A 25,102-nucleotide genomic window follows, 5' to 3' on the forward strand; every position below is an offset into this window, starting at 1 on the left:
AGGGCAAGTGCCAGAAAAGCTAAAGCTAATAATGAATTGAGGCTTGCAACAGAGGCCAAAAACAATAAAAAAAGGATTGGGGGGGGGGGGGGGTATGTCAAAAGCAAAAGAAAAGTCAAAGATGCCATTGGAGGCTTACAAGATGGTGAATTGGTTAAGAATGATGTATTCCTATTTTGTATCTATTTGTATCTAATAAAACAATGCAGGCTATCTATAAGCAGAGAGATGGTGAGGGAACACTTAGCTAACTTAAATGAATTCAAGTCTCCAGGTCCTGATGAATTACTTCCTAAGATACTAAAGGACGCAGCGGAGGTCATTGCTGAACCACTTGCTATAATCTTTAAATATTCCTGGAGAACAGGAGACGTTACAGAAGATTAGAACAGGGCAAATGTTGTCGCTACTTTAAAAAAAAGGAAGAATGTGGATCCAGCAAACTACTGGCATGTGAGCCTGACTTCTATATTGGAAAAGATCTTTGAACAAGTTATTAAGCAGCATGTATGCTAGTACTAGGGTAAAAATGTAATTAACCAGAGCCAGCATGGGTTGCTAACAAACAAGTCATGCTAGACAAATCTAATTTTCTTCTTTGACAGAATCACCGACTGGGTTGATCAGGAAAATGCGGTGAATATAGTATATCTTGACTTTAGTAAAGCATTTGATAAGGATCTCATACGATACTTATTGAAAAAAATGACCAAATATAGAATTGACAAGGCAACTGTTAGGTGGATTCACAACTGGCTGAGTGGTTGTACTCAAAGAGTCATCATAAATGGCTGCACATCCAAGTGGAAGAATGTATCAAGTGGAGTACCACAAGGCTCTGTCCTAGGCCCAGTGTTGTTCAGCATTTTTGTAAATGATATGGAGGCGGGAATTGATGGGAAACTCATCAAATTTGCAGATGACACAAAGCTAGGAGAGATAGCTAACACTAGCGAAGGCAGAGAGAGTATTCAAAATGATCTAGAAAAGCTTGAACAGTGGACTCCGACTAACAGAATGGTATTTAGCAAGGAGAATGCAAAGTCCTACATTTGGGCAAGAAAAATTAAGAGAGCACATACAGAATGGCAGGAATTGGAATAAGCAGCAGCACATGTGAAAAAGACTTGGGTATACTAATAGATCATAGACTGAACATGAGTCAACAGTGTGATGCAGCAGCCAAAAAGGCAAACACAATTCTGGGATGTATTAAGAGAAGCATAGAGTCTAGATCACATGACGTAATTATCCCCCTACTCTTCCATAGTCAGATCTTATCTGGAATACTGTGTCCTGTTCTGGGCACCCCACTTTAAAACAGACAGAGACAAACTGGAGCAAGTTCAGAGAAGAGTTACCAAGATGATGAGGGGTCTACAAATCATGTCCTATGAGGAATGGTTAAAGGATCTGGAAAGTTTAGCTTGCAAAAGAGAAGGCTGAGAGAAGACTTAATAGCTGTCTACAAATATCTGAAGGGCTGACACAGTACAGAGGAATCAGCCCTATTCTCATTTGCACAAGGAAAGACTAGAAGCAATGGGATGAAACTGAAAAGGAGGAGACACAAACTAGATATTAGAAAATAATTTCTGACAGTGAGGGTGATCAATGAGTGGAACAGGTTACCATGGAAGGTAGTGAGTTCTCCTTCGATGGAAGTGTTCAAACAAAGGCTGGACAGATATCTGTCTGGAATGATTTAGTGAATCCTGGACTGAGCAGGGGGTTGGACCAGATGACCCTGGAGGTCCCTTCCAACTCTACCATTTTATGACTCTGAAAATACAGGAGTCTCTAAAGGAATTTTTAAAAATAACAACTCCCCGGAAATAGACCACTTTATACTGTGGAATGCCCATAAGGCAGTAGTAAGAGGTGTAATGATTTAACAAAGCTCTATACACACACAAAAAAAGCAAATTACTAAACTCTATTCTATTCCAGATAAAAGAACTGGAAGATAATCTTCAAAATTACACAACAATCAAATGCGAGATCATTATAAACTAAGGGACATACTATTAGAAGAACAGGACAAACATTTTAAATCTATTAGAGCAACTAATACACTTTAAGGTTAAACAAAGAAGAGTTTGATCAAGGATACCTTTCCTATAGTTGGCAGATTCCCCACATAAAATAAGTAGTCCTTGAGACATAGCAGAAGCCTTTAAAGAGTTCTACGAAAAATTATATAACCTTAGACCAGATGTCTCATCTCCTCAGCCTACAGTCGAAGAAATTGAGGTCTTCTTATCCACCGTTCATTTACCGTTGCTAGGCCAAGAACAACTGGAGTCCCTAAATTCACCCATTACAATACAAGAAGTTCTATAGTGCATGCACACCTCTAAAACTGATAAATAGAGATGAGCGAACGTACTCGTCCGAGCTTGATACTCGTTCGAGTATTAGCGTGTTCGAGATGCTCGTTACTCGTGACGAGTACCACGCGATGTTCGAGTTACTTTCACTTTCATCTCTGAGACGTTAGCGCACTTTTCTGGCCAATAGAAAGACAGGGAAGGCATTACAACTTCCCCCTGCGACGTTCAAGCCCTATACCACCCCCCTGTAGTGAGTGGCTGGCGAGATCAGGTGTCACCCGAGTATAAAAATCGGCCCCTGCCGCGGCTCGCCACAGATGCGTTCTGACATAGAGGAGGGACAGTGCTGCTGGTGCCGGAACTGCTATAGGGAGAGTGTTAGGAGTATTTTAGGCTTCAAGAACCCTAACGGTCCTTCTTAGGGCCACATCTAACCGTGTGCAGTACTGTGGAGGCTGCTTTTTGCAGTGTTGCACTTTTTTTTTTTGTATATCGGCCGTGCAGAGCATTGCGCCCTGCAGTAATTATTCATACTCCAGGGCCAGAAGTGGTGGTTAGGCAGGGACAGAAGACATATATTGTGAGGCAGGGACAGAAGACATATATTGTGAGGCAGGGACAGAAGACATATATTGTGAGGCAGGGACAGAAGACATATTTATTGAATATAGGCAGTGGGCCTTTGCAAAAACATTTGGGGAAAAAAATCTATTTGGGCTGCCTGTGACTGTCCTCAGTGTTCTGGGTCTGTGCTGGGTGTAGTTGTCCTCCTAATTCATACGCAGCCAGCTAAGTGTTACAGCAGGCTTGCGCAAAATTATTTCCTGGCTCTGTGTTGGCTGTTAAATCACCGCTGTATTCCAGTCCACAGTGCAACAGTCTGCAGTTATTTGACATACTCCAGGGACAGTAGTGGTGACGCAGAGAGAGAAGACATATACAGTGTATATAGGCAGTGGGCCTTTCCAAAAACATTTGGGGAAAAAAAATCTATTTGGGCTGCCTGTGACTGTCCTCAGTGTTCTGGGTCTGTGCTGGGTGTAGTTGTCCTCCTAATTCATACGCAGCCAGCTAAGTGTTACAGCAGGCTTGCGCAAAATTATTTCCTGGCTCTGTGTTGACTGTTAAATCACCGCTGTATTCCAGTCCACAGTGCAACAGTCTGCAGTTATTTGACATACTCCAGGGACAGTAGTGGTGACGCAGAGAGAGAAGACATATACAGTGTATATAGGCAGTGGGCCTTTCCAAAAACATTTGGGGAAAAAAATCTATTTGGTCTGCCTGTGACTGTCCTCAGTGTTCTGGGTCTGTGCTGGGTGTAGTTGTCCTCCTAATTCATACGCAGCCAGCTAAGTGTTACAGCAGGCTTGCGCAAAATTATTTCCTGGCTCTGTGTTGGCTGTTAAATCACTGCTGTATTCCAGTCCACAGTGCAACAGTCTGCAGTTATTTGACATACTCCAGGGACAGTAGTGGTGACGCAGAGAGAGAAGACATATACAGTGTATATAGGCAGTGGGCCTTTCCAAAAACATTTGGGGAAAAAAATCTATTTGGGCTGCCTGTGACTGTCCTCAGTGTTCTGGGTCTGTGCTGGGTGTAGTTGTCCTCCTAATTCATACGCAGCCAGCTAAGTGTTACAGCAGGCTTGCGCAAAATTATTTCCTGGCTCTGTGTTGGCTGTTAAATCACCGCTGTATTCCAGTCCACAGTGCAACAGTCTGTAGTTATTTGACATACTCCAGGGACAGTAGTGGTGACGCAGAGAGAGAAGACATATACAGTGTATATAGGCAGTGGGTCTTTCCAAAAACATTTGGGGAAAAAAATCTATTTGGGCTGCCTGTGACTGTCCTCAGTGTTCTGGGTCTGTGCTGGGTGTAGTTGTCCTCCTAATTCATACGCAGCCAGCTAAGTGTTACAGCAGGCTTGCGCAAAATTATTTCCTGGCTCTGTGTTGGCTGTTAAATCACCGCTGTATTCCAGTCCACAGTGCAACAGTCTGCAGTTATTTGACATACTTCAGGGCCAGTAGTGGTGAGGCAGGGACAGAAGACATATTTATTGAATATAGGCAGTGGGCCTTTCCAAAAACATTTGGGGAAAAAAATCTATTTGGGCTGCCTGTGACTGTCCTCAGTGTACTGGGTCTGTGCTGGGTGTAGTTGTCCTCCTAATTCATACGCAGCCAGCTAAGTGTTATAGCAGGCTTGCGCAAAATTATTTCCTGGCGTTCCGTAAGCGAAGTCAGCCTCCAACCACAGGCCAATAAGCGGCACATTTATTTACAGCGTTCTGTTTCTGCATTACTGGTAATACAGCATGCTGAGGGGCAGGGGTAGGCCTAGAGGACGTGGACGCGGGCGAGGACGCGGAGGCCCAAGTAAGGGTGTGAGCACAGGCTGAGCTCCTGATCCAGGTGTATCGCAGCCGACTGCTGCGGGATTAGGAGAGAGGCACGTTTCTGGCATCCCCACATTCATCTCACAATTAATGGGTCCACGCGGTAGACCTTTATTAGAAAATGAGCAGTGTGAGCAGGTCCTGTCGTCGATGGCAGAAAGTGCATCCAGCAATCTACCGTCCACCCAGAGTTCAGCGCCGTCCACTGCTGCAACTCTGAATCCTCTGGCTGCTGCTCCTCCTTCCTCCCAGCCTCCTCACTCCATTACAATGACACATTCTGAGGAGCGGGCAGACTCCCAGGAACTGTTCTCGGGCCCCTGCTCAGATTGGGCAGCAATGGTTCCTCTCCCACCAGAGGAGTTTATCGTGACTGATGGCCAAACATTTGGAAAGTTCCCAGGGTCCGGGGGATGAGGCTGGGGACTTCCAGCAACTGTCTCAAGACCTTTCAGTGGGTGAAGAGGCCGATGACGATGAGACACAGTTGTCTATCAGTGAGGTAGTAGTAAGGGCAGTAAGTCCGAGGGAGGAGCGCACAGAGGATTCGGAGGAAGAGCAGCAGGACGATAAGGTGACTGACCCCACCTGGTTTGCTACGCCTACTGAGGACAGGTCTTCAGAGGGGGAGGCAAGGGCAGCAGCAGGGCAGGTTGGAAGAGGCAGTGCGGTGGCCAGGGGTAGAGGCAGGGCCAGACCGAATAATCCACCAACTGTTTCCCAAAGCGCCCCCTCGCGCCATGCCACCCTGCAGAGGCCGAGGTGCTCAAAGGTCTGGCAGTTTTTCACTGAGAGTGCAGACGACCGACGAACAGTGGTGTGCAAACTTTGTCGCGCCAAGATCAGCCGGGGAGCCACCACCACCAGCCTCACCACCACCAGCATGCGCAGACATATGATGGCCAAGCACCCCACAAGGTGGGACGAAGGCCGTTCACCGCCTCCGGTTTGCACCGCTGCCTCTCCCCCTGTGCCCCAACCTGCCACTGAGATCCAACCCCCCTCTGAGGACACAGGCACTACTGTCTCCTGGCCTGCACCCACACCCTCACCTCCGCTGTCCTCGGCCCCATCCACCAATGTCTGTCAGCACACCGTCCAGCCGTCGCTAGCGCAAGTGTTTGAGCGCAAGCGCAAGTACGCCGCCACGCACCCGCACGTTCAAGCGTTAAACGTGCACATAGCCAAATTTATCAGCCTGGAGATGCTGCCGTATAGGGTTGTGGAAACGGAGTCTTTCAAAAATATGATGGCGGCGGCAGCCCCACGCTACTCAGTTCCCAGTCGCCACTACTTTTCCCGATGTGCTGTCCCAGCCCTGCATGACCATGTCTCCCGCAACATTGTACACGCCCTCACCAACGCGGTTACTGGCAAGGTCCACTTAACAACGGACACGTGGACAAGCACAGGCGGGCAGGGCCACTATATCTCCCTGACGGCACATTGGGTGAATTTAGTGGAGGCTGGGACAGAGTCAGAACCTGGGACCGCTCACGTCCTACCCACCCCCAGAATTGCGGGCCCCAGCTCGGTGGTGGTATCTGCGGTGTATGCTTCCTCCACTAAACCACCCTCCTCCTCCTCCTCCTACGCAACCTCTGTCTCGCAATCAAGATGTGTCAGCAGCAGCAAGTCGCCAGCAGTCGGTGTCGTGCGGCATGGCAGCACAGCGGTGGGCAAGCGTCAGCAGGCCGTGCTGAAACTACTCAGCTTAGGAGATAAGAGGCACACGGCCCACGAACTGCTGCAGGGTCTGACAGAGCAGACCGACCGCTGGCTTGCGCCGCTGAGCCTCCAACCGGGCATGGTCGTGTGTGACAACGGCCGTAACCTGGTGGCGGCTCTGCAGCTCGGCAGCCTCACGCACGTGCCATGCCTGGCCCACGTCTTTAATTTGGTGGTTCAGCGCTTTCTGAAAAGCTACCCACGCTTGTCAGACCTGCTCGGAAAGGTGCGCCGGCTCTGCGCACATTTCCGCAAGTCCAAGACGGACGCTGCCACCCTGCGCACCCTGCAACATCGGTTTCATCTGCCAGTGCACCGACTGCTTTGCGATGTGCCCACACGGTGGAACTCTACGCTCCACATGTTGGCCAGGCTCTATGAGCAGAGTAGAGCTATAGTGGAATACCAACTCCAACATGGGCGGCGCAGTGGGAGTCAGCCTCCTCAATTCTTTACAGAAGAGTGGGCCTGGTTGGCAGACATCTGCCACGCCCTTGGAAACTTTGAGGAGTCTACCCAGATGGTGAGCGGCGATGCTGCAATCATTAGCGTCACCATTCCTCTGCTATGCCTCTTGAGAAGTTCCCTGCAAAGCATAAAGGCAGACGCTTTGCGCTCGGAAACAGAGGCGGGGGAAGACAGTATGTCGCTGGATAGTCAGAGCACCCTCCTGTCTATATCTCAGCGCGTTGAAGAGGAGGAGGGGGAGCATGAGGAGGATGAGGAGGAGGGGGAAGAGACAGCTTGGCCCACTGCTGAGGGTACACATGCTGCTTGCCTGTCATCCTTTCATCGTGTATGGCCAGAGGAGGAGGAGGAGGAGGATTTTGAAAGTGATCTTCCTAGTGAGGACAGCCATGTGTTGCGTACAGGTACCCTGGCACACATGGCTGACTTCATGTTAGGATGCCTTTCTCGTGACCCTCGCGTTACACGCATTCTGGCCACTACGGATTACTGGGTGTACACACTGCTCGACCCACGGTATAAGGAGAACCTTTCCACTCTCATACCCGAAGAGGAAAGGGGTTCGAGAGTGATGCTATACCACAGGACCCTGGCAGACAAACTGATGGTAAAATTCCCATCCGACAGCGCTAGTGGCCGAAGGCGCAGTTCCGAGGGCCAGGTAGCAGGGGAGGCGCAGAGATCAGGCAGCATGTACAGCACAGGCAGGGGAACACTCTCCAAGGCCTTTGACAGCTTTCTGGCTTCCCAGCAAGACTGTGTCACCGCTCCCCAGTCAAGGCTGAGTCGGCGGGAGCACTGTAAAAGGATGGTGAGGGAGTACGTAGCCGATCGCACGACCGTCCTCCGTGACGCCTCTGCCCCCTACAACTACTGGGTGTCGAAGCTGGACACGTGGCCTGAACTCACGCTGTATGCCCTGGAGGTGCTTGCTTGTCCTGCGGCTAGCGTCTTGTCGGAGAGGGTGTTTAGTGCGGCTGGGGGAATCATCACAGATAAGCGTAGCCGCTTGTCAACCGACAGTGCCGACAGGCTAACACTCATCAAGATGAACAAAGGCTGGATTTCCCCAGACTTCTGTTCTCCACCAGCGGACAGCAGCGATACGTAAGCAATACGTAGGCTGCACCCGCGGATGGAAGCTACGTTCTCTCTCACCATCCAAAACGGGGACATTTCTGCTTCATCAATCTGTGTCTAATATTCCTCCTCCTCCTCCTGCTCCTCCTCCTGAAACCTCACGTAATCACGCTGAACGGGCAATTTTTCTTAGGGCCACAAGGCTCACTCAAATAATTTTTCTGAACAATTTTTATAAGTTTCAATGCGCTTAAAAGCGTTGGAACTTTAACTTGAACCAATTTTTCGTTACACTGGGCTGTCTCCAGGCCTAGTTACCACTTAAGCCACATTAACCAAAGCGATTCACCTGGCATCTAGGTTGGGCATGGCCAATTTTTACTGAGGTACATTAGTACTGTTGGTACACCAAATTTTTGGGGCCCTCACCTACAGTGTAATCATAGCAATTTGTATGTTCTTCGCCTGCACTCATGGTACAGAAAGGTGTGTGGGGTTGGCCTACACTTTAGCTACATAAATGAAACTTGGGCCTTGGCTATACTAAGGCTACTGAAATGGAACTAAGACTGCGCTCCCGCTATACTGCTGCTTCGGAATTGTTACTGGGGCCTGTCTTGAGTGCTACTATTGCTGACATGGAACGAAGACTGCGCTCCCGCTATACTGCTGCTTCGGAATTGTTACTGGGGCCTGTCTTGAGTGCTACTATTGCTGACATGGAACGAAGACTGCGCTCCTCCTATAATGCTGCTAGTGATATGTTAGTGGGGCCTGTCCTAATGCTACGGCTGAAATGTTACGAATTCTGGGCTCTGCCTATACCGCTGCTAATGGTATGTCTCTGGGGTGTGGAAACAGAGGCTTCCCAAAGACATGATGGCGGCGAGGCCATTTCCCACCAACGCGGTTACTGTAAAGGTGCATATAACCACGGACACGTGGAGAGGACACGTAGTGCCTCAAAAACATCCCCCTCCTCCTCCAACAGGGAAAACATTCTTGGCAAATGTCTTTGCATTGGTTCGTCTGGTGGCAGTCCAAGAATTTCACCTTTACCGACACAACAAGAGAGCCCCCACACCATCCCCCCGCCACGGCCCACTTAATCCTGGCCGCATTCCGAAAACCAACAAAATACAACCGTGCTACTAGGTCCGCAGTCACCACCACATTACCACCAACGCGGTTACTGTAAAGGTGCATATAACCACGGACACGTGGAGAGGACACGTAGTGCCTCAAAAACATCCCCCTCCTCCTCCAACAGGGAAAACATTCTTGGCAAATGTCTTTGCATTGGTTCGTCTGGTGGCAGTCCAAGAATTTCACCTTTACCGACACAACAAGAGAGCCCCCACACCATCCCCCCGCCACGGCCCACTTAATCCTGGCCGCATTCCGAAAACCAACAAAATACAACCGTGCTACTAGGTCCGCAGTCACCACCACATTACCACCAACGCGGTTACTGTTAAGGTACATATTACCAGTCTGACTGGGGCATGCAGACACCTTGACAGAATGAATAGTGTGTGGCACATAGGTTCCCCATTGCTATGCCCACGTGTGCAGCTCCTGATGGCGGTGGCACAGGATTCTATTTCTCATTGCTTCTGTACAGCATTGTGGGCTATCGCCCCGCCCCTTTTAAAGAGGGCCGCTGCCTAGCCATGCCAACCCTCTGCAGTGTGTGCCTGCGGTTCCTCCTCATGGCAGACGCACTTCTAAATAGACATGAGTGTGGCGTGGCATGAGGGCAGCTGAAGGCTGCGCAGGGACACTTTGGTGTGCGCTGTGGGGGGGAGAGGGGGCGGTTGGTCAGCATGTAACCCAGGAGAAGTGGCAGCGGAGTGTCATCCAGGCAGTGATTGTGCTTTGTTGTAGCTAGTGTGGTGCTTAGCAAAGGTATGCCATGCTAATAAGGGCTTTTCAGAAGTAAAAGTTGTTGGGAGGGGGGGGGGCCCACTCTTGCCGGTATTGTGGCTTAATAGTGGGACCTGTGAACTTGAGATGCAGCCCAACATGTAGCCCCTCGCCTGCCCTATCCGTTTCTGTGTCATTCCTATCACTTTCTTGAATTGCCCAGATTTTCACACATGAAAACCTTAGCGAGCATCGGCGAAATACAAAAATGCTCTGGTCGCCCATTGACTTCAATGGGGTTCGTTGTTCGAAACGAACCCTCGAACATCGCGGGAAGTTCGTTCCGAATAACGAACACCCGAACATTTTGGTGTTCGCTCATCTCTAATAATGATACTTCCTGACTTGAGGTTTGCAATAAAAAAAAAGAGAACAAATATTAGATACTGATTTAGAGTGGGGGGTCTGTACAGGATATTACATCCTCCAGCCAGTTCAAATCTAAATTCAGGTGGCCTATAGTTTGCATGAAGTTCTTGCAAAATTGATTGAAGGAAAGACAGATTTGTTTTGTCTACATCATTTATTAGTTTATTGAAGTCCCAATCAGAATTTTCCATATGAGCACATGAAGGATCAGAGGAGTTTTGTCCAAGGTGCTACTGATGTAGTTTGAGGCCATACTACCAGGCAGGGATCATAACAAATAGCATCAGGGGTAGAGATCATCTTTCAGTAGAGATCACCCTTCAAGCTCATGAATGTGTTGAGCACTTGCCAGACTTTAATAGCCTCTCTATTGCTAGTTTTGAAAATTAAACTTAGTTCAAAACTAAAACCAAATAAACATTTTTCTAAGGCTAGGTGAATAGGAGGAGTTGAGTTTGAAGCTAATTCTAACCATCTAGCTAGGTGGTTTGCTTTGTACATAGACATAAAGATCCGGAAGAGCAAAGCCTTCTTCTTCTTTTTTGTAATAAAAAGGAATAGGCAAGTCTGGGATGTCTACCATTCCATGAGAAGGAATCAAATAACCTGCCTATTTGTTTGAAAAAAGATTTGGACAAGTCAATTGGAATGTTTTGAAATATATAGATAGGTTTAGCCAAAAACTAGGTTTTCAGAATATTAGTTGTGCCCATCCAAGTAATGAAAGGGAGTTTGAGATTAGAAATTTGATTTCCAATATTGGTAAGTAGTGGGACATAGCTTAAAGGGGTTGTCCCGCGCCGAAACATTTTTTTTTTTTTTCAATAGCCCCCCCGTTCGGCGCGAGACAAACCCGATGCAGGGGTTAAAAAAGAAAACGGGATAGTGCTTACCTGAATCCCCGCGCTCCGGTGACTTCTTACTTACCTGGTGAAGATGGCCGCCGGGATCTTCTCCCTCGGTGGACCGCAGGGCTTCTGTGCGGTCCATTGCCGATTCCAGCCTCCTGATTGGCTGGAATCGGCACGTGACGGGGCGGAGCTACAAGGAGCCGCTCTCCGGCACGAGCGGCCCCATTCAGAAAAGAAGAAGACCGGACTGCGCAAGCGCGTCTAATCCGGCGATTAGACGCTGAAAATTAGACGGCACCATGGAGACAAGGACGCTAGCAACGGAACAGGTAAGTGAATAACTTCTATATGGCTCATATTTAATGCACAATGTACATTACAAAGTGCATTAATATGGCCATACAGAAGTGTATAACCCCACTTGCTTTTGCGGGACAACCCCTTTAAAGATGAAAAAAGCTTGGGATCAGCTGGAATTTGCATAGAGAGGTAGTCTGGGTTCTTTAAAAGCTGATGACCTATCCCCTGTCACTCAGGACTAGTAATATCATTTTTACTTATTTATATATATTTTGGGGTGGTGGTGCGATATATGCTTTAGGGCTTGTGCCCTTATCTTTTAAGATCCTAGCACAACCCCTGCTAGCTGCATTAAATTTCCCAGTCTCTGCCTCAGATGAAACCTATTTGTTCAGGGTCAATTAAATCATTAAGAATAAGATGAATTCTAGAGAATAGAAGTTTAGACCATTTAAGGTCTGCATTAATGCCCCTTTTACATGAGCCAATTCTCTTTCAAACAAGCACACAAGAGAGTTACGTCACTGCTAATTCATTCACAGTTGTTCATGCTCGTGCAGAATGTTTAGACAGCCAGAGCATTGTTGAGTATTGTTCACTGCTCATTCACTTCTTGTTCAGTACTTCACATTCCTATGTGAAACATTGACCGGGCAGTGTTTAAACATAACGAAAAGTGAGTGAGCCATTGATGATTTTTATGCTGACTGAAACTGAGCTAAAAATGAAAAGCGAAACAAAATTGCACAATTGCATTTAGATGTTGCGATTATTGGGCACTTTTGTTTGTTTACCGAATCTTCAGCAATATTAGTTGCATGTAAATGGACCTTTATTAGTGAGATGGCATAGTTCTGTGTTATTACTGTCCTTGAGGATATTCGAGACATATGTGTTTAGAGTTTATTTTGGTAGCGGGGAACCAGCTGGTAAAGTGTTGCACACTTTTAGAAATGTGGGGACCAAGATACCTATAGATTTTTTATAATATAAGCTAGGTAACCCAGTTGTTTGAAAAGTTAATGGCCATTTAAGTTAAATAATCACTTGCTCTTCCCTGAAACATACTGTTAGAAGTATCCCATTTATTCTCCATTATTAAAACAAGTCTACAATCACTGCTAGTTCTACCCCTCTAGGAAATGAATAATTTGATTACTGCTCACGTACTTGGCCACATTATAGCTCTCTGTGTGAACCTCTGCATGAACCATGTATTTAGTGCCAAGAATGGGGCTGAATGCTGTCCTGGGAGATCAGAAAAGCCTTTTCCAAAGACATTCATTGGAACACCTTTTATAGCATCACAGGACAGGATTTAATCTTATCTTTGTAGTTAAACACATTATGGACCTCATGCACCAAGCTGCAAAATGGCCACGACCATGAGCCACTAGGCAGTCAAATTCATATAAACAACCTCATATGGTTGAACTGGCATGTACTTTGCATTTGGTCAAAATTTCATTAAAAGCATTATTGTTGGATTTAATGTTAAATATAAGCATTATCATCTGAAGTCGAACAAAATGTCCATGCCTGTCAATGCATGGGAAAAGGCTCTTAAGGCTGTTGTAATATATACTATGTTAACTTTATTAGTTTTTTCTCTTTTTACTATTAAAACCATAAAAACTGAGTCATATACAGTAATAGCAACACATTGCAATGTACTTTACATTAACATGTTAACTAATAGCAAAAAAGAATTAAATGATAATTACCTTAAAATAAATGTAAAACATTAAAAGTTGAAGATTTATATTGGAAATACAATTTTATTATATTTAATTGCTAGTTACAAATAGAAATTAGTTGCCATTAGTAAAAAGTAATTACAGATGAAACAGTTATGACATCATTTTTTTAACATTCATCATGGATAACAGTAGTGACTCATGCTTATTAGCCATAAACAATTCATCAGTGGTGAAAATCTAGGATATATTTTAGTACTTTCCTGCATAGCAAAGTAGAAATTTAATGCCTTATTCAAAATCCTGCACATCAAAATCTAGTCTAATTTGTGTTATTTAGTGTCTTATTGTGTGGATAATGTTCTACATTCAGTTGAATCTTGATTGAAATTAATTGGTTCATTGATTTCTAAAAGAATAGTAACATCTCTGCAAAGTAGTATAAGACATTACAACAAGTTAAGGAACTTTGGACAGTCTCTTCAAGTAACCAGAAAAAAAGTTACACAACACTTCAAATTATGTCTAATTACTTAAGCCCGTTTTACACGCAAACAATTGAAAGACTGACAGTTTTAGGGAACATTTTGCATAAAGTGTTAATGGACACTAATGTTCATTAATGCTTTATCATCTTCATTTGCATATAAGGACCTCCCGGAGATGTTTGCAGAACACAGCATGTAGTCTGAGCTCTGCACACAGCTCTATTGTTCTCCCATAGGCTGTCGGCTGAATACAATGTTATCTCCTACTCCTCTGCAGAACACAGTGTGCAGTTTCTGTTATTTCTTTCTATCTGGATGATGGATTTTAAGCTCACCTTAAATTTATCGTTCAGCCAAAAAGCGAACAATAGCAGTGTTTCCATGTAACGATGCTCACTCATTTGCGGTCGTCTGACCGAATTTTGAGCGATAATCATTGCGTATAATTAAGCCTTTAGGGCCTTAGTCACACGGGCGTTTTTTCGCGCTATTTGCGGATCGCATGACGGATGCGCATCCGCAAATCGCGTGACCGGGGCCCAAAAATCGCCCGAAAATCTGCTCCTAGCCGCGTTTCATTAGAAACGGGCCGGAGCTGTCCAGCGCATTGCATTCAATGGAGCCAGCAATACAGCCAGCTCCATTGAAAGCAATGCGCTGCGGGCGTGCGCGGGATGAATTGTCGGGAAGGGCTTAAATATATAAGCCCTACCCTGCAATTCATCCAGAAATGTGTTAAAATAAAAAAAATATATATACTCACCTTGTCCCGGGAGCCGGAGTTCAGCGCGGCCGGCCTGCAGTGGGTGTGAAGGGGGTGTGACTCAAAGCTGCCCCTGATTGGCTCAGCGCTGAGCCAATCAGAGGCAGGTCTCACTCACACCCATTCATGAAATCGCCCGTCTGACTGAGGCCTTAGAGTAAGATTTCAATAATTAAATTTTTTACAAAAGATTTTACAAATTGTGTTATTTGTGAAATAAAATATGATAGACTAAAAGAATCAAAGAATATGTATATAAGCTCACCATTAGCATATCTATGACGTAGAAAATCCTTATCAATGCACAGAGATGGAAGGCACCAAACCAGACCTGAAGGTAAGGCTGCTTTCACATGAGTGTATATCTGCAGTGTATATACGCTGGGCCATGTGAATAAATGCATTAAATTCAATGCATTCTATCAGATGGCCGGCATACATATGCAGGTAAATAGCTGCGTATACACGCTCGAGTGAAGCCAGCCTAACACATAGAAAAATTGAAAATATTTCTCCGGTATTGATGAAATAAAAATTAAAAGTTTTTTAGAGCATAAAGATTAAAATAGTTGGGATTTACAACCTGGTATAATATAACTGCTTACACATTTTGAACTCGGGTGAGTAAGAATTCATTGCAAACAAACAGTACAACATGTGAACATATTTATATATACACAGTGCAACATAAAACCTGAACCTGAATATATATTACTATTAGATATGTCTGTAAGCTATAAAGTGCAAGTGCTTGTTGTATTCATGCCATCTATTTGAATGGGCCATATGTATGCTATATTTCCCATGTAATAAAAGATTCTTGGTATATTAAAATATATGACGACAGTGTGTATTTATATGTCAATAATGAGTCTTCACTAGAGATGAGCGAACTTACTCGGCCACGCCCCTTTTTCGCCCAAGCACCGCGATTTTTGAGTACTTCCGTACTCGGGCGAAAAGATTCGGGGGGCGCCGTGGGGGAGTGGGGGGTTGCAGCGGGGAGTGAGGGGAGAGAGAGGGCTTCCCCCTGTTACCCGCTGCTACCCCCCACTCTGCCACGCCTCCCTCCGCCCTCCGGTGCCCCCCGAATCTTTTCACCCGAATACGGAAGTACTCGAAAATCGCGGTGTTCGATCCAGTAATTACTCGAAACGAGTATATTCGCTCATCTCTAGTCTTCCCATATAAAAAAACACCTCTAGCAAAAGTATAAGTTTATAACCATCACAACTCTCACATGATTGCCTATCACACATTATTCTCCTTTTATGTTTATTGTACTTACTTCCCTGCAGTTCAGCCTACTGTATTCTCTTGATCAGACACCATGTTGGATATACATTTCACCCTGTTTTTGATCTCTCCATGCTATGATATTGATTACAACCTGCTTAGCATGGTATCACAAGTGGCTAGAGCCAGTACCATCTCTGCCAGCTGGAAGGACAGTATAATTATCCACCCCTCTATATTCTAAAGTGTAAAGAGCCTGGTTGGAACAGTCCATGTAGAATCAGTATACAGGAAGCTCTGGTGCCTGTGCAAGCAACACATATTGAACATCCCAACAGATTCAAGTAGGAAAATCGTGCCATCGGAGCCTGATTGAGACTTGCTCAGTGTGATATGTAATGATAGCAAGAAGCAGCAAGAAAAAAGAATGGCTAAGAGACTGACATGTGGAAGTCATCAAAGGGGCTGTGCCAAGATAGCATCCCTGGTTCATATGCCCTATTAGTCCTACTATGGAAGTTACACATGTATATTACAGACTAAAGAATATCAGTTGTATTTTTAAGAGCAAGCCAATCTGATGCTGATTTCTGCTGTCCCTTTATTTTCAAATTCCCATTACATGGTCAAGAGCAACAATTATCTTGCAGTAACAACACTGAAAAAGTTGTTTTGAAAATATTTGAATAGATAAAATTACATAGTCTTGAGCAAATGCAAATTTGTAAATTAGCATAGAAATGTGATATTGAATATATTTGATTTGTGAAGTAAGCAGCATCTCGTGAAATGCACTGTTTCCTAATGATGATCACTAAGATGATAACAGAGCTCATCAATTTTCTAATACAAATCTTTATATTTTATCAGGAATGCAAAGCAAAGACTTGGAGGCCCAGTATAATATTGAAAAGGGACACTCTAGTCATCAGGGAAGTAAGAGAAGATGACATAGGGAATTATACCTGTGAACTGAAGTATGGAAGTTTTTTAGTAAGAAGAACCACCGAATTAACAGTAACAGGTAATTGCAATACATTTTTATTTTCATTATATGGGATTCAATTATTTTACTTGTTTTTCAATTTTTTTATTATTTTTGCTTTTAATATGTTTTATGAAGTACTGTGTTTTTCATTGTAGCTAATGTATCAGATTAACATTCTATATTCCAGTCAGTGGTGTTTATTACAGCTTTGCATAGTATAATCATTTTATTGACTGGATTATGTTTATGCTTTAAAGTCCTCCCACCCTTGCTTAAAGCATATTTCCCTGATGTTGTGTGCTTCTTTAAAGCGGTAAAAGGAATCGTAGCACTTTGAGAAAGATCTGTTGATGTGGCTTTATTTACAAAATTTGGTACAGACCCAATTACAAAAATTTGCTCAAGTAAGCATAAACTCTGTCGGTCAGCAGCTTCATGAATAATATCCTTTATATATATATATATATATATATATATATATATATATATATATATATATATATATATATATATATATATATGCCTTTCTAATCAGTTTAAACTTAGTGTTTTACATAGTGGATTACTTAGTGTGCATAGGCAAGACCATTGTGATCTTTTTGCTTTATTTTCTATTTTTGGAGTTAAAAATCTGAAATAAATAGTAGATTTATATTTCTATGCAATTGGTGGACTATGTGAGTCACGTGTCGTTAGCAGGTCTATTTTAGGTCTATTATGTTTTCTATGTTTTTGTGATTCACAAATCACCTGGCATGTCATCACCATAGAATGAATAAACTTTGCAGATATAGAAAATTGGATTTTGATATTATGTGGATTGGATACTCCCAATTGTGCATACATGGTAACAGTAGATGCAAGTTATGGTAACAGTAGATGCACTGTTTCAAACATAGTTGGTATGTTTGCTGATTCCACTAATCAAGTCTCACAAGTCTTTTCTGCTTCAATTATATCCCTGTCCCTTTCTGTCTAGGTTATACTAGACAGAGAATTCTGAGAACACAGTCATATACTAGCCAGGATCTACATATCTCCATCTGTTTATCCAACGAGAAGGTGATGTGCTTATGTATGCCTCCACAATGCCGTAAAACACATTCTGTGGTTATATTGGCAGATTTGACGTACAAACTAACATACATCGATCAACTATGGCATTAAAAACACTGACAAGTGAACTCTATAACATTGATTATCTCATTACAATAACACATGTCAAGGGGTCGGATATATGAGGCAGAAAGTGAACCGTCAGTTCTTGAAGTTGTTGGAAGGCAGAAATGTAGTCAAGTGTAAGGATCTGAGCTACTTTGACAATGCAAATTGTGATGGATAGACAGCTGAGTTAGAGCTCTTGACAGAAATAGGGGACTCAACATAATATTAGGCAAGTGGTTTTAATCTTATAGCTGATTGGTGTATTTAATTATAATTACAAAGTTTTTCAAAGAAAAATATAACTTTTTTGACACATTCTGAAGCTTAACCTCAAAGATCATGACTATAGAGGACAGGGTCATTTGTTTGCATAGCAACTAAACATGACCAAAGGATATGCCAATAAGAATCTCTTCCATAGATCCATTTATGGAACATTTCTTAAATATCATTGTCAAGAGATATATCCATGTCAACTAAGGAATGAGGGATATTCGAGGGGAGCTGAAAAGCTTGACCAAGAAAGGAGTCAGCTAGGCGCATGAAACTTTAATGTTATTCCACATATTCTCCCCGAAGTTTAACACACTTTTGACATTTTTTCTGAAGTTTCATTAATCCTACCTTTAAAAAAACTGGGCTATTTGGTCATTAAAAAAACTGCTATGTTGCTGCTATCACTGTGAAGCGTTCAGAAAATTTAGAAATAGATAATAGATTGACAATGCAACATCTAGTGAGTAGGGTCTATGGTCTGTGCACCAAATATCCAAATCCTTTAATTGATCCATTGTCTTGGCAGCCTTGTATGAAGAGCATTGTAATAAAGAAGAAGCACACCTTTTAGCAGCTTTCTATGGCTTTTTTCTTAAAGTTTGGCCAGCAAGTGACAGCAGTATTCTACATTGATAGTTTGGTCCTTCTGAAGATAGCCTGCTAATAAAATGCCTGTGCTATCCCAAAAAATGATGGCCGTGACCTTTCCTGCTGACCTTTATGTATTGAATTTCTTTGACAGTGGAGATCCGCCGCCACTGTGAGAACTGCTGTTTAATTTCAAGATCATAATAGCTTAACCAAGTTTCATCAATAGGCAACAGTTGTTCCAGAAAAATTCCTCAAAATGTTTCAAAATCACCTTGGACACGCTCACTCATGTGCCCTTCTGGTCAGCAATCAGACATTTTGACATTCACTTGGCTGAAAGCTTGTGCATATCCAACTGTTAATTAAATATACTCCAAACAGGTTCATTGGATATCTGCAGTGCCTCAGCTATTGTTTTCAGTTGAATTCACCCATCTTCCAAACAATCATCAAGAAAAATGTGGAAATCACAAATGCAAATTAAAAATATATCAGAGGTTTATAAATTAAATAATATTAAAACTGAGAACACACAAAACAAATATAAAATATGACTGAGAAAGGCATGATATGCTATGGACACCTATACCCGCCTACTCTAGATGTGTCCCTATCCCCCCAATGAATTGGTGCAGTAGTTCATCATAGTGATAGTACAGACACAGTTTCTGTGCCACCATCACTTGTGGATGTTGACTGTATTATACAGCGCCTTCACTCTGCTTTAATAACCTGAAAAATCCCAAAAACAACGCTTTACCCAATTAAAAAAAAACTTTATTATTAAAAAAATAAATTAATTAATTAAAAAAAAAAAATAAAAAAAAAATATATATATATATATATATATAAATACACATTGTTGGCATCACCATGTCTGTGAAGACCTATAACATAAAATTATGTGATTTAAAGGGGTTGTCTGGGACTTTCAGGATTTTTTTCTATTTATGAACTATTCTCAGGATGTCATTAAGAGCTGATTGTCGAGGCTCCATCGTTCAGGATACCCAATGATTAGCTGATTTTCAGCACTGCTGTCAGTACATACAGCGCAGGAAGTAGATCATGCAATCCATATGGTAGCAGCTTGGTTTGGTAGCGAAGAATTCAATAGTCTTCAACAGGAAAAATCCCCAAATTTACAGACAACCATTTTAATCGGCATGGTGAACATCATGAAAACATAACAGCAAAAGAGAATGATAGAATTTTATGTTCTTTGTTTATCGCACCTCCCCTAATTAGGAATAGAGATGAGCGAGAGTTCTCGCTAAGGCAAATTACTTGAGCGAGTATTGCCATTTTCGAGTACATGCTCGCCCATGCCAAAAGAGTCGAGGGCTGGCGGGGGTAAGCGGTGAGTTGTGGGAGTGAGCATGGTGGTGCGGGGGGGGGGGGGGGAGAGAGAGATCTCCCCACGTTTCTCCCGCTTCCCCTGCCACCCCCACTACCCCCACGACCCCCGAATCTTTTGGGACGAGTGGGCATGTACTTGAAAATGGCAATACTCACTTGAGTACTTTGCCTTAACGAGTACGCTCACTTATCTCTAATTAGGAAGTGATCAAAAAATGTCACCAGTACAAATATACCATTCCTGTAACCAGTGTGGTCTACTGTGTTGTTAATGTGTGGTACTTACAGTATTTTACAGTTTTTTTTATTGTACAAAAGTAGTAAGACAACAAAAGTATATCTACATTTGGCATTGGCATGACTGTACTGGCCTACAGTTCATGTATACCACGGGATGAACACTGTAAACATTTTTTTAAAATCAAAACCACAAAAGATGGGGAATTGCTGTTTTTTTACACACCCTAAACCTCCTCCACCCATAAATTTTCTGATACATTATATAGTAGTAATAATAATACAATGATCCTTCAACTTAAACCCCCTTTACATGGGATGAATGTCAGGTACTTCAGTGCTCAACAGCCATGCTAGCAATCATTGCTCAGTGAATGGATGCAGGCTGGAGATTAAATTTAATTTGTTCATCTCTTTTAAAACTAGCATGAGGTTGGTAAAAGGCACAAGTAATACCATGTTCCTCTGAAGCTAAGGCCTACCCTCAAAATAGGCCCCATCATTATTTTTCAGGATTTTTGAGAAGGCTTAAAATAAAAGCCCTACCCTAAATAGAAGCCCTAGTTACAGTTCATAAAAAAGTCAATATTGGTCTCAGCCAATCAATGCAGCACTTGAACATCCAATCACAGCCATCGCTTTGTGGAGGCGGGATTTATGAATTCTGTAACCAATAAGTGATTTCTGTGTGGGTGGCCGAGGGCTTTGTCGGCATTTTTACTGTTCAGAATATGCAGTAAAATGCCAACAACAATGAAGGTCTGAGCGACATTAAGGATTGGAAGTGACCGGCTCTCACACACAGATCAGGTAGTCCCGCTGTCGTCAAAATAAGTCATCCCCTGAAAATAAGCCCTAGTGCATCTTATGAAGCAAAAATTATTATAAGACCCTTTCTCAAACACGGTAGCACAAATATGGCATTCACCAAAGTTCCTGACATTTGTACATCAATTTGCATAAAAGCTTTTGATAAATTCCTTCCATAGCCAGGTTAATATTTTGCCACATGTATCCATCACTACATACATCACTAAATGTGTACAGTAAAGTACGCAGGTCCACATGCAAACAAGTCTCATTCACTGTGCAAAAACATTGCGCTGAGGCGAGCATATTTGTGCATACATTTGTCTGAAGCCACCTAAGTAGCAACACAGTGCTTCAATTAGCTTCATTTCATGTTTTTTTTCAGTTGCTCAGTTTCAGGGTAGTAGGAAACCCCCTCTAAGTTTGTCAATAAGATCAATATAAAAATTAAACTGTTTAGTTACAATACAACCAGTTAAATGCTACACCTCTGTGAATGTACAGTGCAAAACTGCTAAGGTAGTTAGAAAAGAAATGGGGAAGAGGAGAAGAACAATAGAAGGAACTGATACAGCAATGTAGAATTAGTAATTTAGTAGGGCTTTGCTCCTACTGTACCTTATGTGCTTCTGGTGAGCTTGATGTGTTTCTCTACACTTCACAAATCCAAGCATCAGCTATGTTAACATTTTAAGATGTCACTGCAGAAATAACTTTTTTTCCCAGTGACAGCAGTTTATTTATGACAAGCTGAAATACATCCTAAGCTCACAATTTGCTGCACAGAACATTTTAGCATTTCCACAAATCCATCACTAACTGAAATAAAGCACATAGAAAAATGAAAGTTGCCGCTACTTACATTCACCATGGCTGTTATATTTATTTCTCAGTGTTACACTAATAAACCAAGATCCTTTGATAATGGTGGGTAATACCCACCTGTCTGATTAAAGCAATTGCTCTGCGTTGTAAAATAAATGTGAGATATCAATCATGGTCTAGGAAATATCCCTTTTAATATCAGCGTGTGCTTTTTTTTTAGTATATAATATAAATTAATTTAGCGGCTGGGGACATTTAATTATTGTGTAGTGATTAGACAAAATGGCACACATCAATATATAATTTTCTGCTCACTTCTAATATGCTGTCGCTAACAGATCAAGTCTATTCTTATTTGATTCATATCAGCCTTGCTGTCAGTTACATTGTAAAACAATAATGTATGCACTAAAGCAAGGACAGCTATAAAGTGTCTTTCCATTCTTTACTACCATCAGCAATGAGTAGACAAGGTTGAGCAAAAGGGCATAATGTTTGTAAAATACAGTATAGTGAATTATTATTTTTCTACTTTAATTCAAAGCTTAATTGCAGTGTTTGTAGCTCATATAATTTCTGCAGAAGTTCAGGTATTGAAAGGATTTAGCCATCAATTAAACTACTAATAACCACTTGTCCATCAGTATGTGAGTGCTTCTCATGCTCCACCCCTGGTGATGTCATCGCTCCACCCCCTGGTGACATCATCAAAGGTCCTACAAAATATATAAAACACAGAGCCTGACCGACAGAAGAATAACACAGTTAGGGTTCTTGAAAAGGGGAGGACAAAAATAGCAAAATGAGAATACACCTAAGCCGTTATTATCTCAGACACAACTAAGCAGTCCTGAAAGAAGACACTGAACTACCTCCACCACAGAGATCCAGTGAACTACAAGACCTACGGTGACCTTACTGCTGTGGGATGAGCCAAGCTGTGTTTTTCTAGAGTGGAGATCAAGATGGATGTAATAGAGCTGTGTGTGATGTGTGGGAACCATAATGGATGTACCATGTAGCAGAGCTGTGTGTGTGTGAATCAGGATGTAGCAAGGCTGTGTTTGTCATGTGCTGTGTGTGTGATGTGTGGGGTCAGGATGGATGGAGTAGAGCTTTGTGTGTGATGTGTTGGGTTAGGATGGATTGAGTAGAGCTGTGTGTGTGATGTGTGGGGATCATAATAGATGTACCATGTAGCAGAGCTGTGTGTCATGTGCTGTGTGTGTGATCAGGATGGATGTAGTAAAGCTGTGTGTGTGTGATGTGTGGGGATCATAATGGATGTACCATGTAGAAGAGCTGTGTGTGTAAAGTGCTTTGTGTGTAATGTGTGGGGTTAGGACAGATGGAGTAGAGCTGTGTGTGATAGGTCAGGATGGATGTAATAGAGCTTGTGCGTGATGTGTGGGGTCAGGATGGATGTAGTAGAGCTGTGTGTATAATGTGTTGTGTGTGTAATGTGTGGGAATCAGGATAGATGTAGTAGAGTCTGATGTGTGGGGTCAGGATGGATGTAGTAGAGCTGTGTGTGTGATGTGTGGGGATCAGAATGGATGTACCATGTAGTGCTGTTGCACTAGAGTATCTCACAAGATTCATCATTTTTGAAATATGGGCCCTGGCTAGTTGAGCTACTTTTAAGAGTGCCAGCATACATTCCCAACATTTTATCATCTCATCATTTTATATTACAGAAATTAGGAAGTTGAAACTGCCACAAAGTTCAAGAAATTAGGACAATTTATCAATCACCTAATGGCATAATCTACAGGGAGAAATTGTGTACAGCTCTTTTTATGCACTATTCGGGAAATAGCAATTAATTAATAACATATTTCTCTGTATACAAAGCGATCTCATCCTTACAACAGAGGCAATGAACCATGTGTCAAATCACCGTGACTCCTGCCGAATTGAGTTGCATTTCAGGGTGCATTTAGTGGTCATTACTGCATCTACTAGTTAACTCATGATAAGGCATCATACAAAAGACTATGGGAAGATTTTATGTAATAACTTATGTTAAAAAGTCACTATTTTTGTGCAAGTTCTAATTACGCAAACATTTGCAACCTTTTGAAATTTTTGCGCTCCATTTAGCACTTTTTTAAGAGTGCGCAGTGCTTAGCAAAAGGGAGCATGGTCACCCATAGCCCAAGAGATTTACTACAGCTTACAACAGGAACTGCTGTAAATTATAATGCAAATCAACGCCAACTCATGGCTGGTATAAATGTCACATTCTGGCACATAAACCAGCTGGGAATGCAACAAATTTACTACTAGGCGTGCAGCACTTAATAACTTTGGTGCACTTTACTGCAGCATAGTCTGGATTTAGAGCTGGGTATAAAATGCCGGTCTAAGTAAATTTCTTCCATAATCTAAAAATAAATATAATCCGCTAAGCATGTTTCACTACCCATTTTGTGGCTTAACGCTCAATGTACAAACATGCAAATACCGTAAATTTGATTTGTAAGTAAAAATATTTTATGATATAAGCAGAAACTACCATTTAGAATTAGTGAGATGTTTGTATTGATTGGTGTAAAACATATTAAGATTAGTTTGTTAAATGCGGCTTTACTGAAATAGACATCCTGCTTACATAAAGCAAACATTATTCAACTCTTAATGTTTCCATAGAAACTGGTTCTTGTAGAGTTTTATACAATCTTTAATCTTTTTTTGTAATCTGTTTTTGAGTATTCTGTTTATGGGGAATTTCTATAAACTAGAGACAAACATTTGGAAAGTAATTATAATTCTATAATTCATGAATAAAAAATTGAAATCTAAAAAAAACACACGCTGTACTTTAACACTTAGATAACCAAGATACTAAATAACTTGGTGTCAGAAAAAAATAAGCGAAAAAAATCCAATTTCTTGCTAAGCTACTGTTACTTTACTGCAAATTTATACTGAACTACATATTGTGTAAGAATGGCCATCATATAGCCCAAAAGAAGATGTCTGAGAAACTGCACACTGCTAAAACCTACTTACTGACTTATGTGCCCCGTTATGTATTGGGGTTTTTCTGACCTTTATGAAATAATATTCAGCTTGTTTCGTATCACTAACAATAACTGGAATATGCTTACCCTTTCTATTCTGAACTGTTCCCGCATTACCAGTGTCATGGTCACATGTCTACGCATGACTTGTCATCCTGTCACTGATAACAGTGAATAAGGA

The 25,102-nt window shown here is 42.4% G+C and overlaps 1 protein-coding gene across 1 annotated transcript in view; it reads left to right on the plus strand.

The window, feature by feature from the left end:
- The window catches only part of IL1RAPL1 (interleukin 1 receptor accessory protein like 1), a 774,220-nt gene that overhangs the window by 202,000 nt on the left and 547,118 nt on the right, over nucleotides 1-25,102 (plus strand). Inside the window, exon 5 of the mRNA XM_066601569.1 lies at nucleotides 16,516-16,669. Coding sequence (XP_066457666.1) covers nucleotides 16,516-16,669 — 154 coding nt within the window. The remainder of the gene's footprint in view (nucleotides 1-16,515; nucleotides 16,670-25,102) is intronic.

This window comes from Eleutherodactylus coqui, chromosome 4, assembly GCF_035609145.1.
Source record: "Eleutherodactylus coqui strain aEleCoq1 chromosome 4, aEleCoq1.hap1, whole genome shotgun sequence".
Lineage (NCBI taxonomy): Eukaryota > Metazoa > Chordata > Amphibia > Anura > Eleutherodactylidae > Eleutherodactylus > Eleutherodactylus coqui.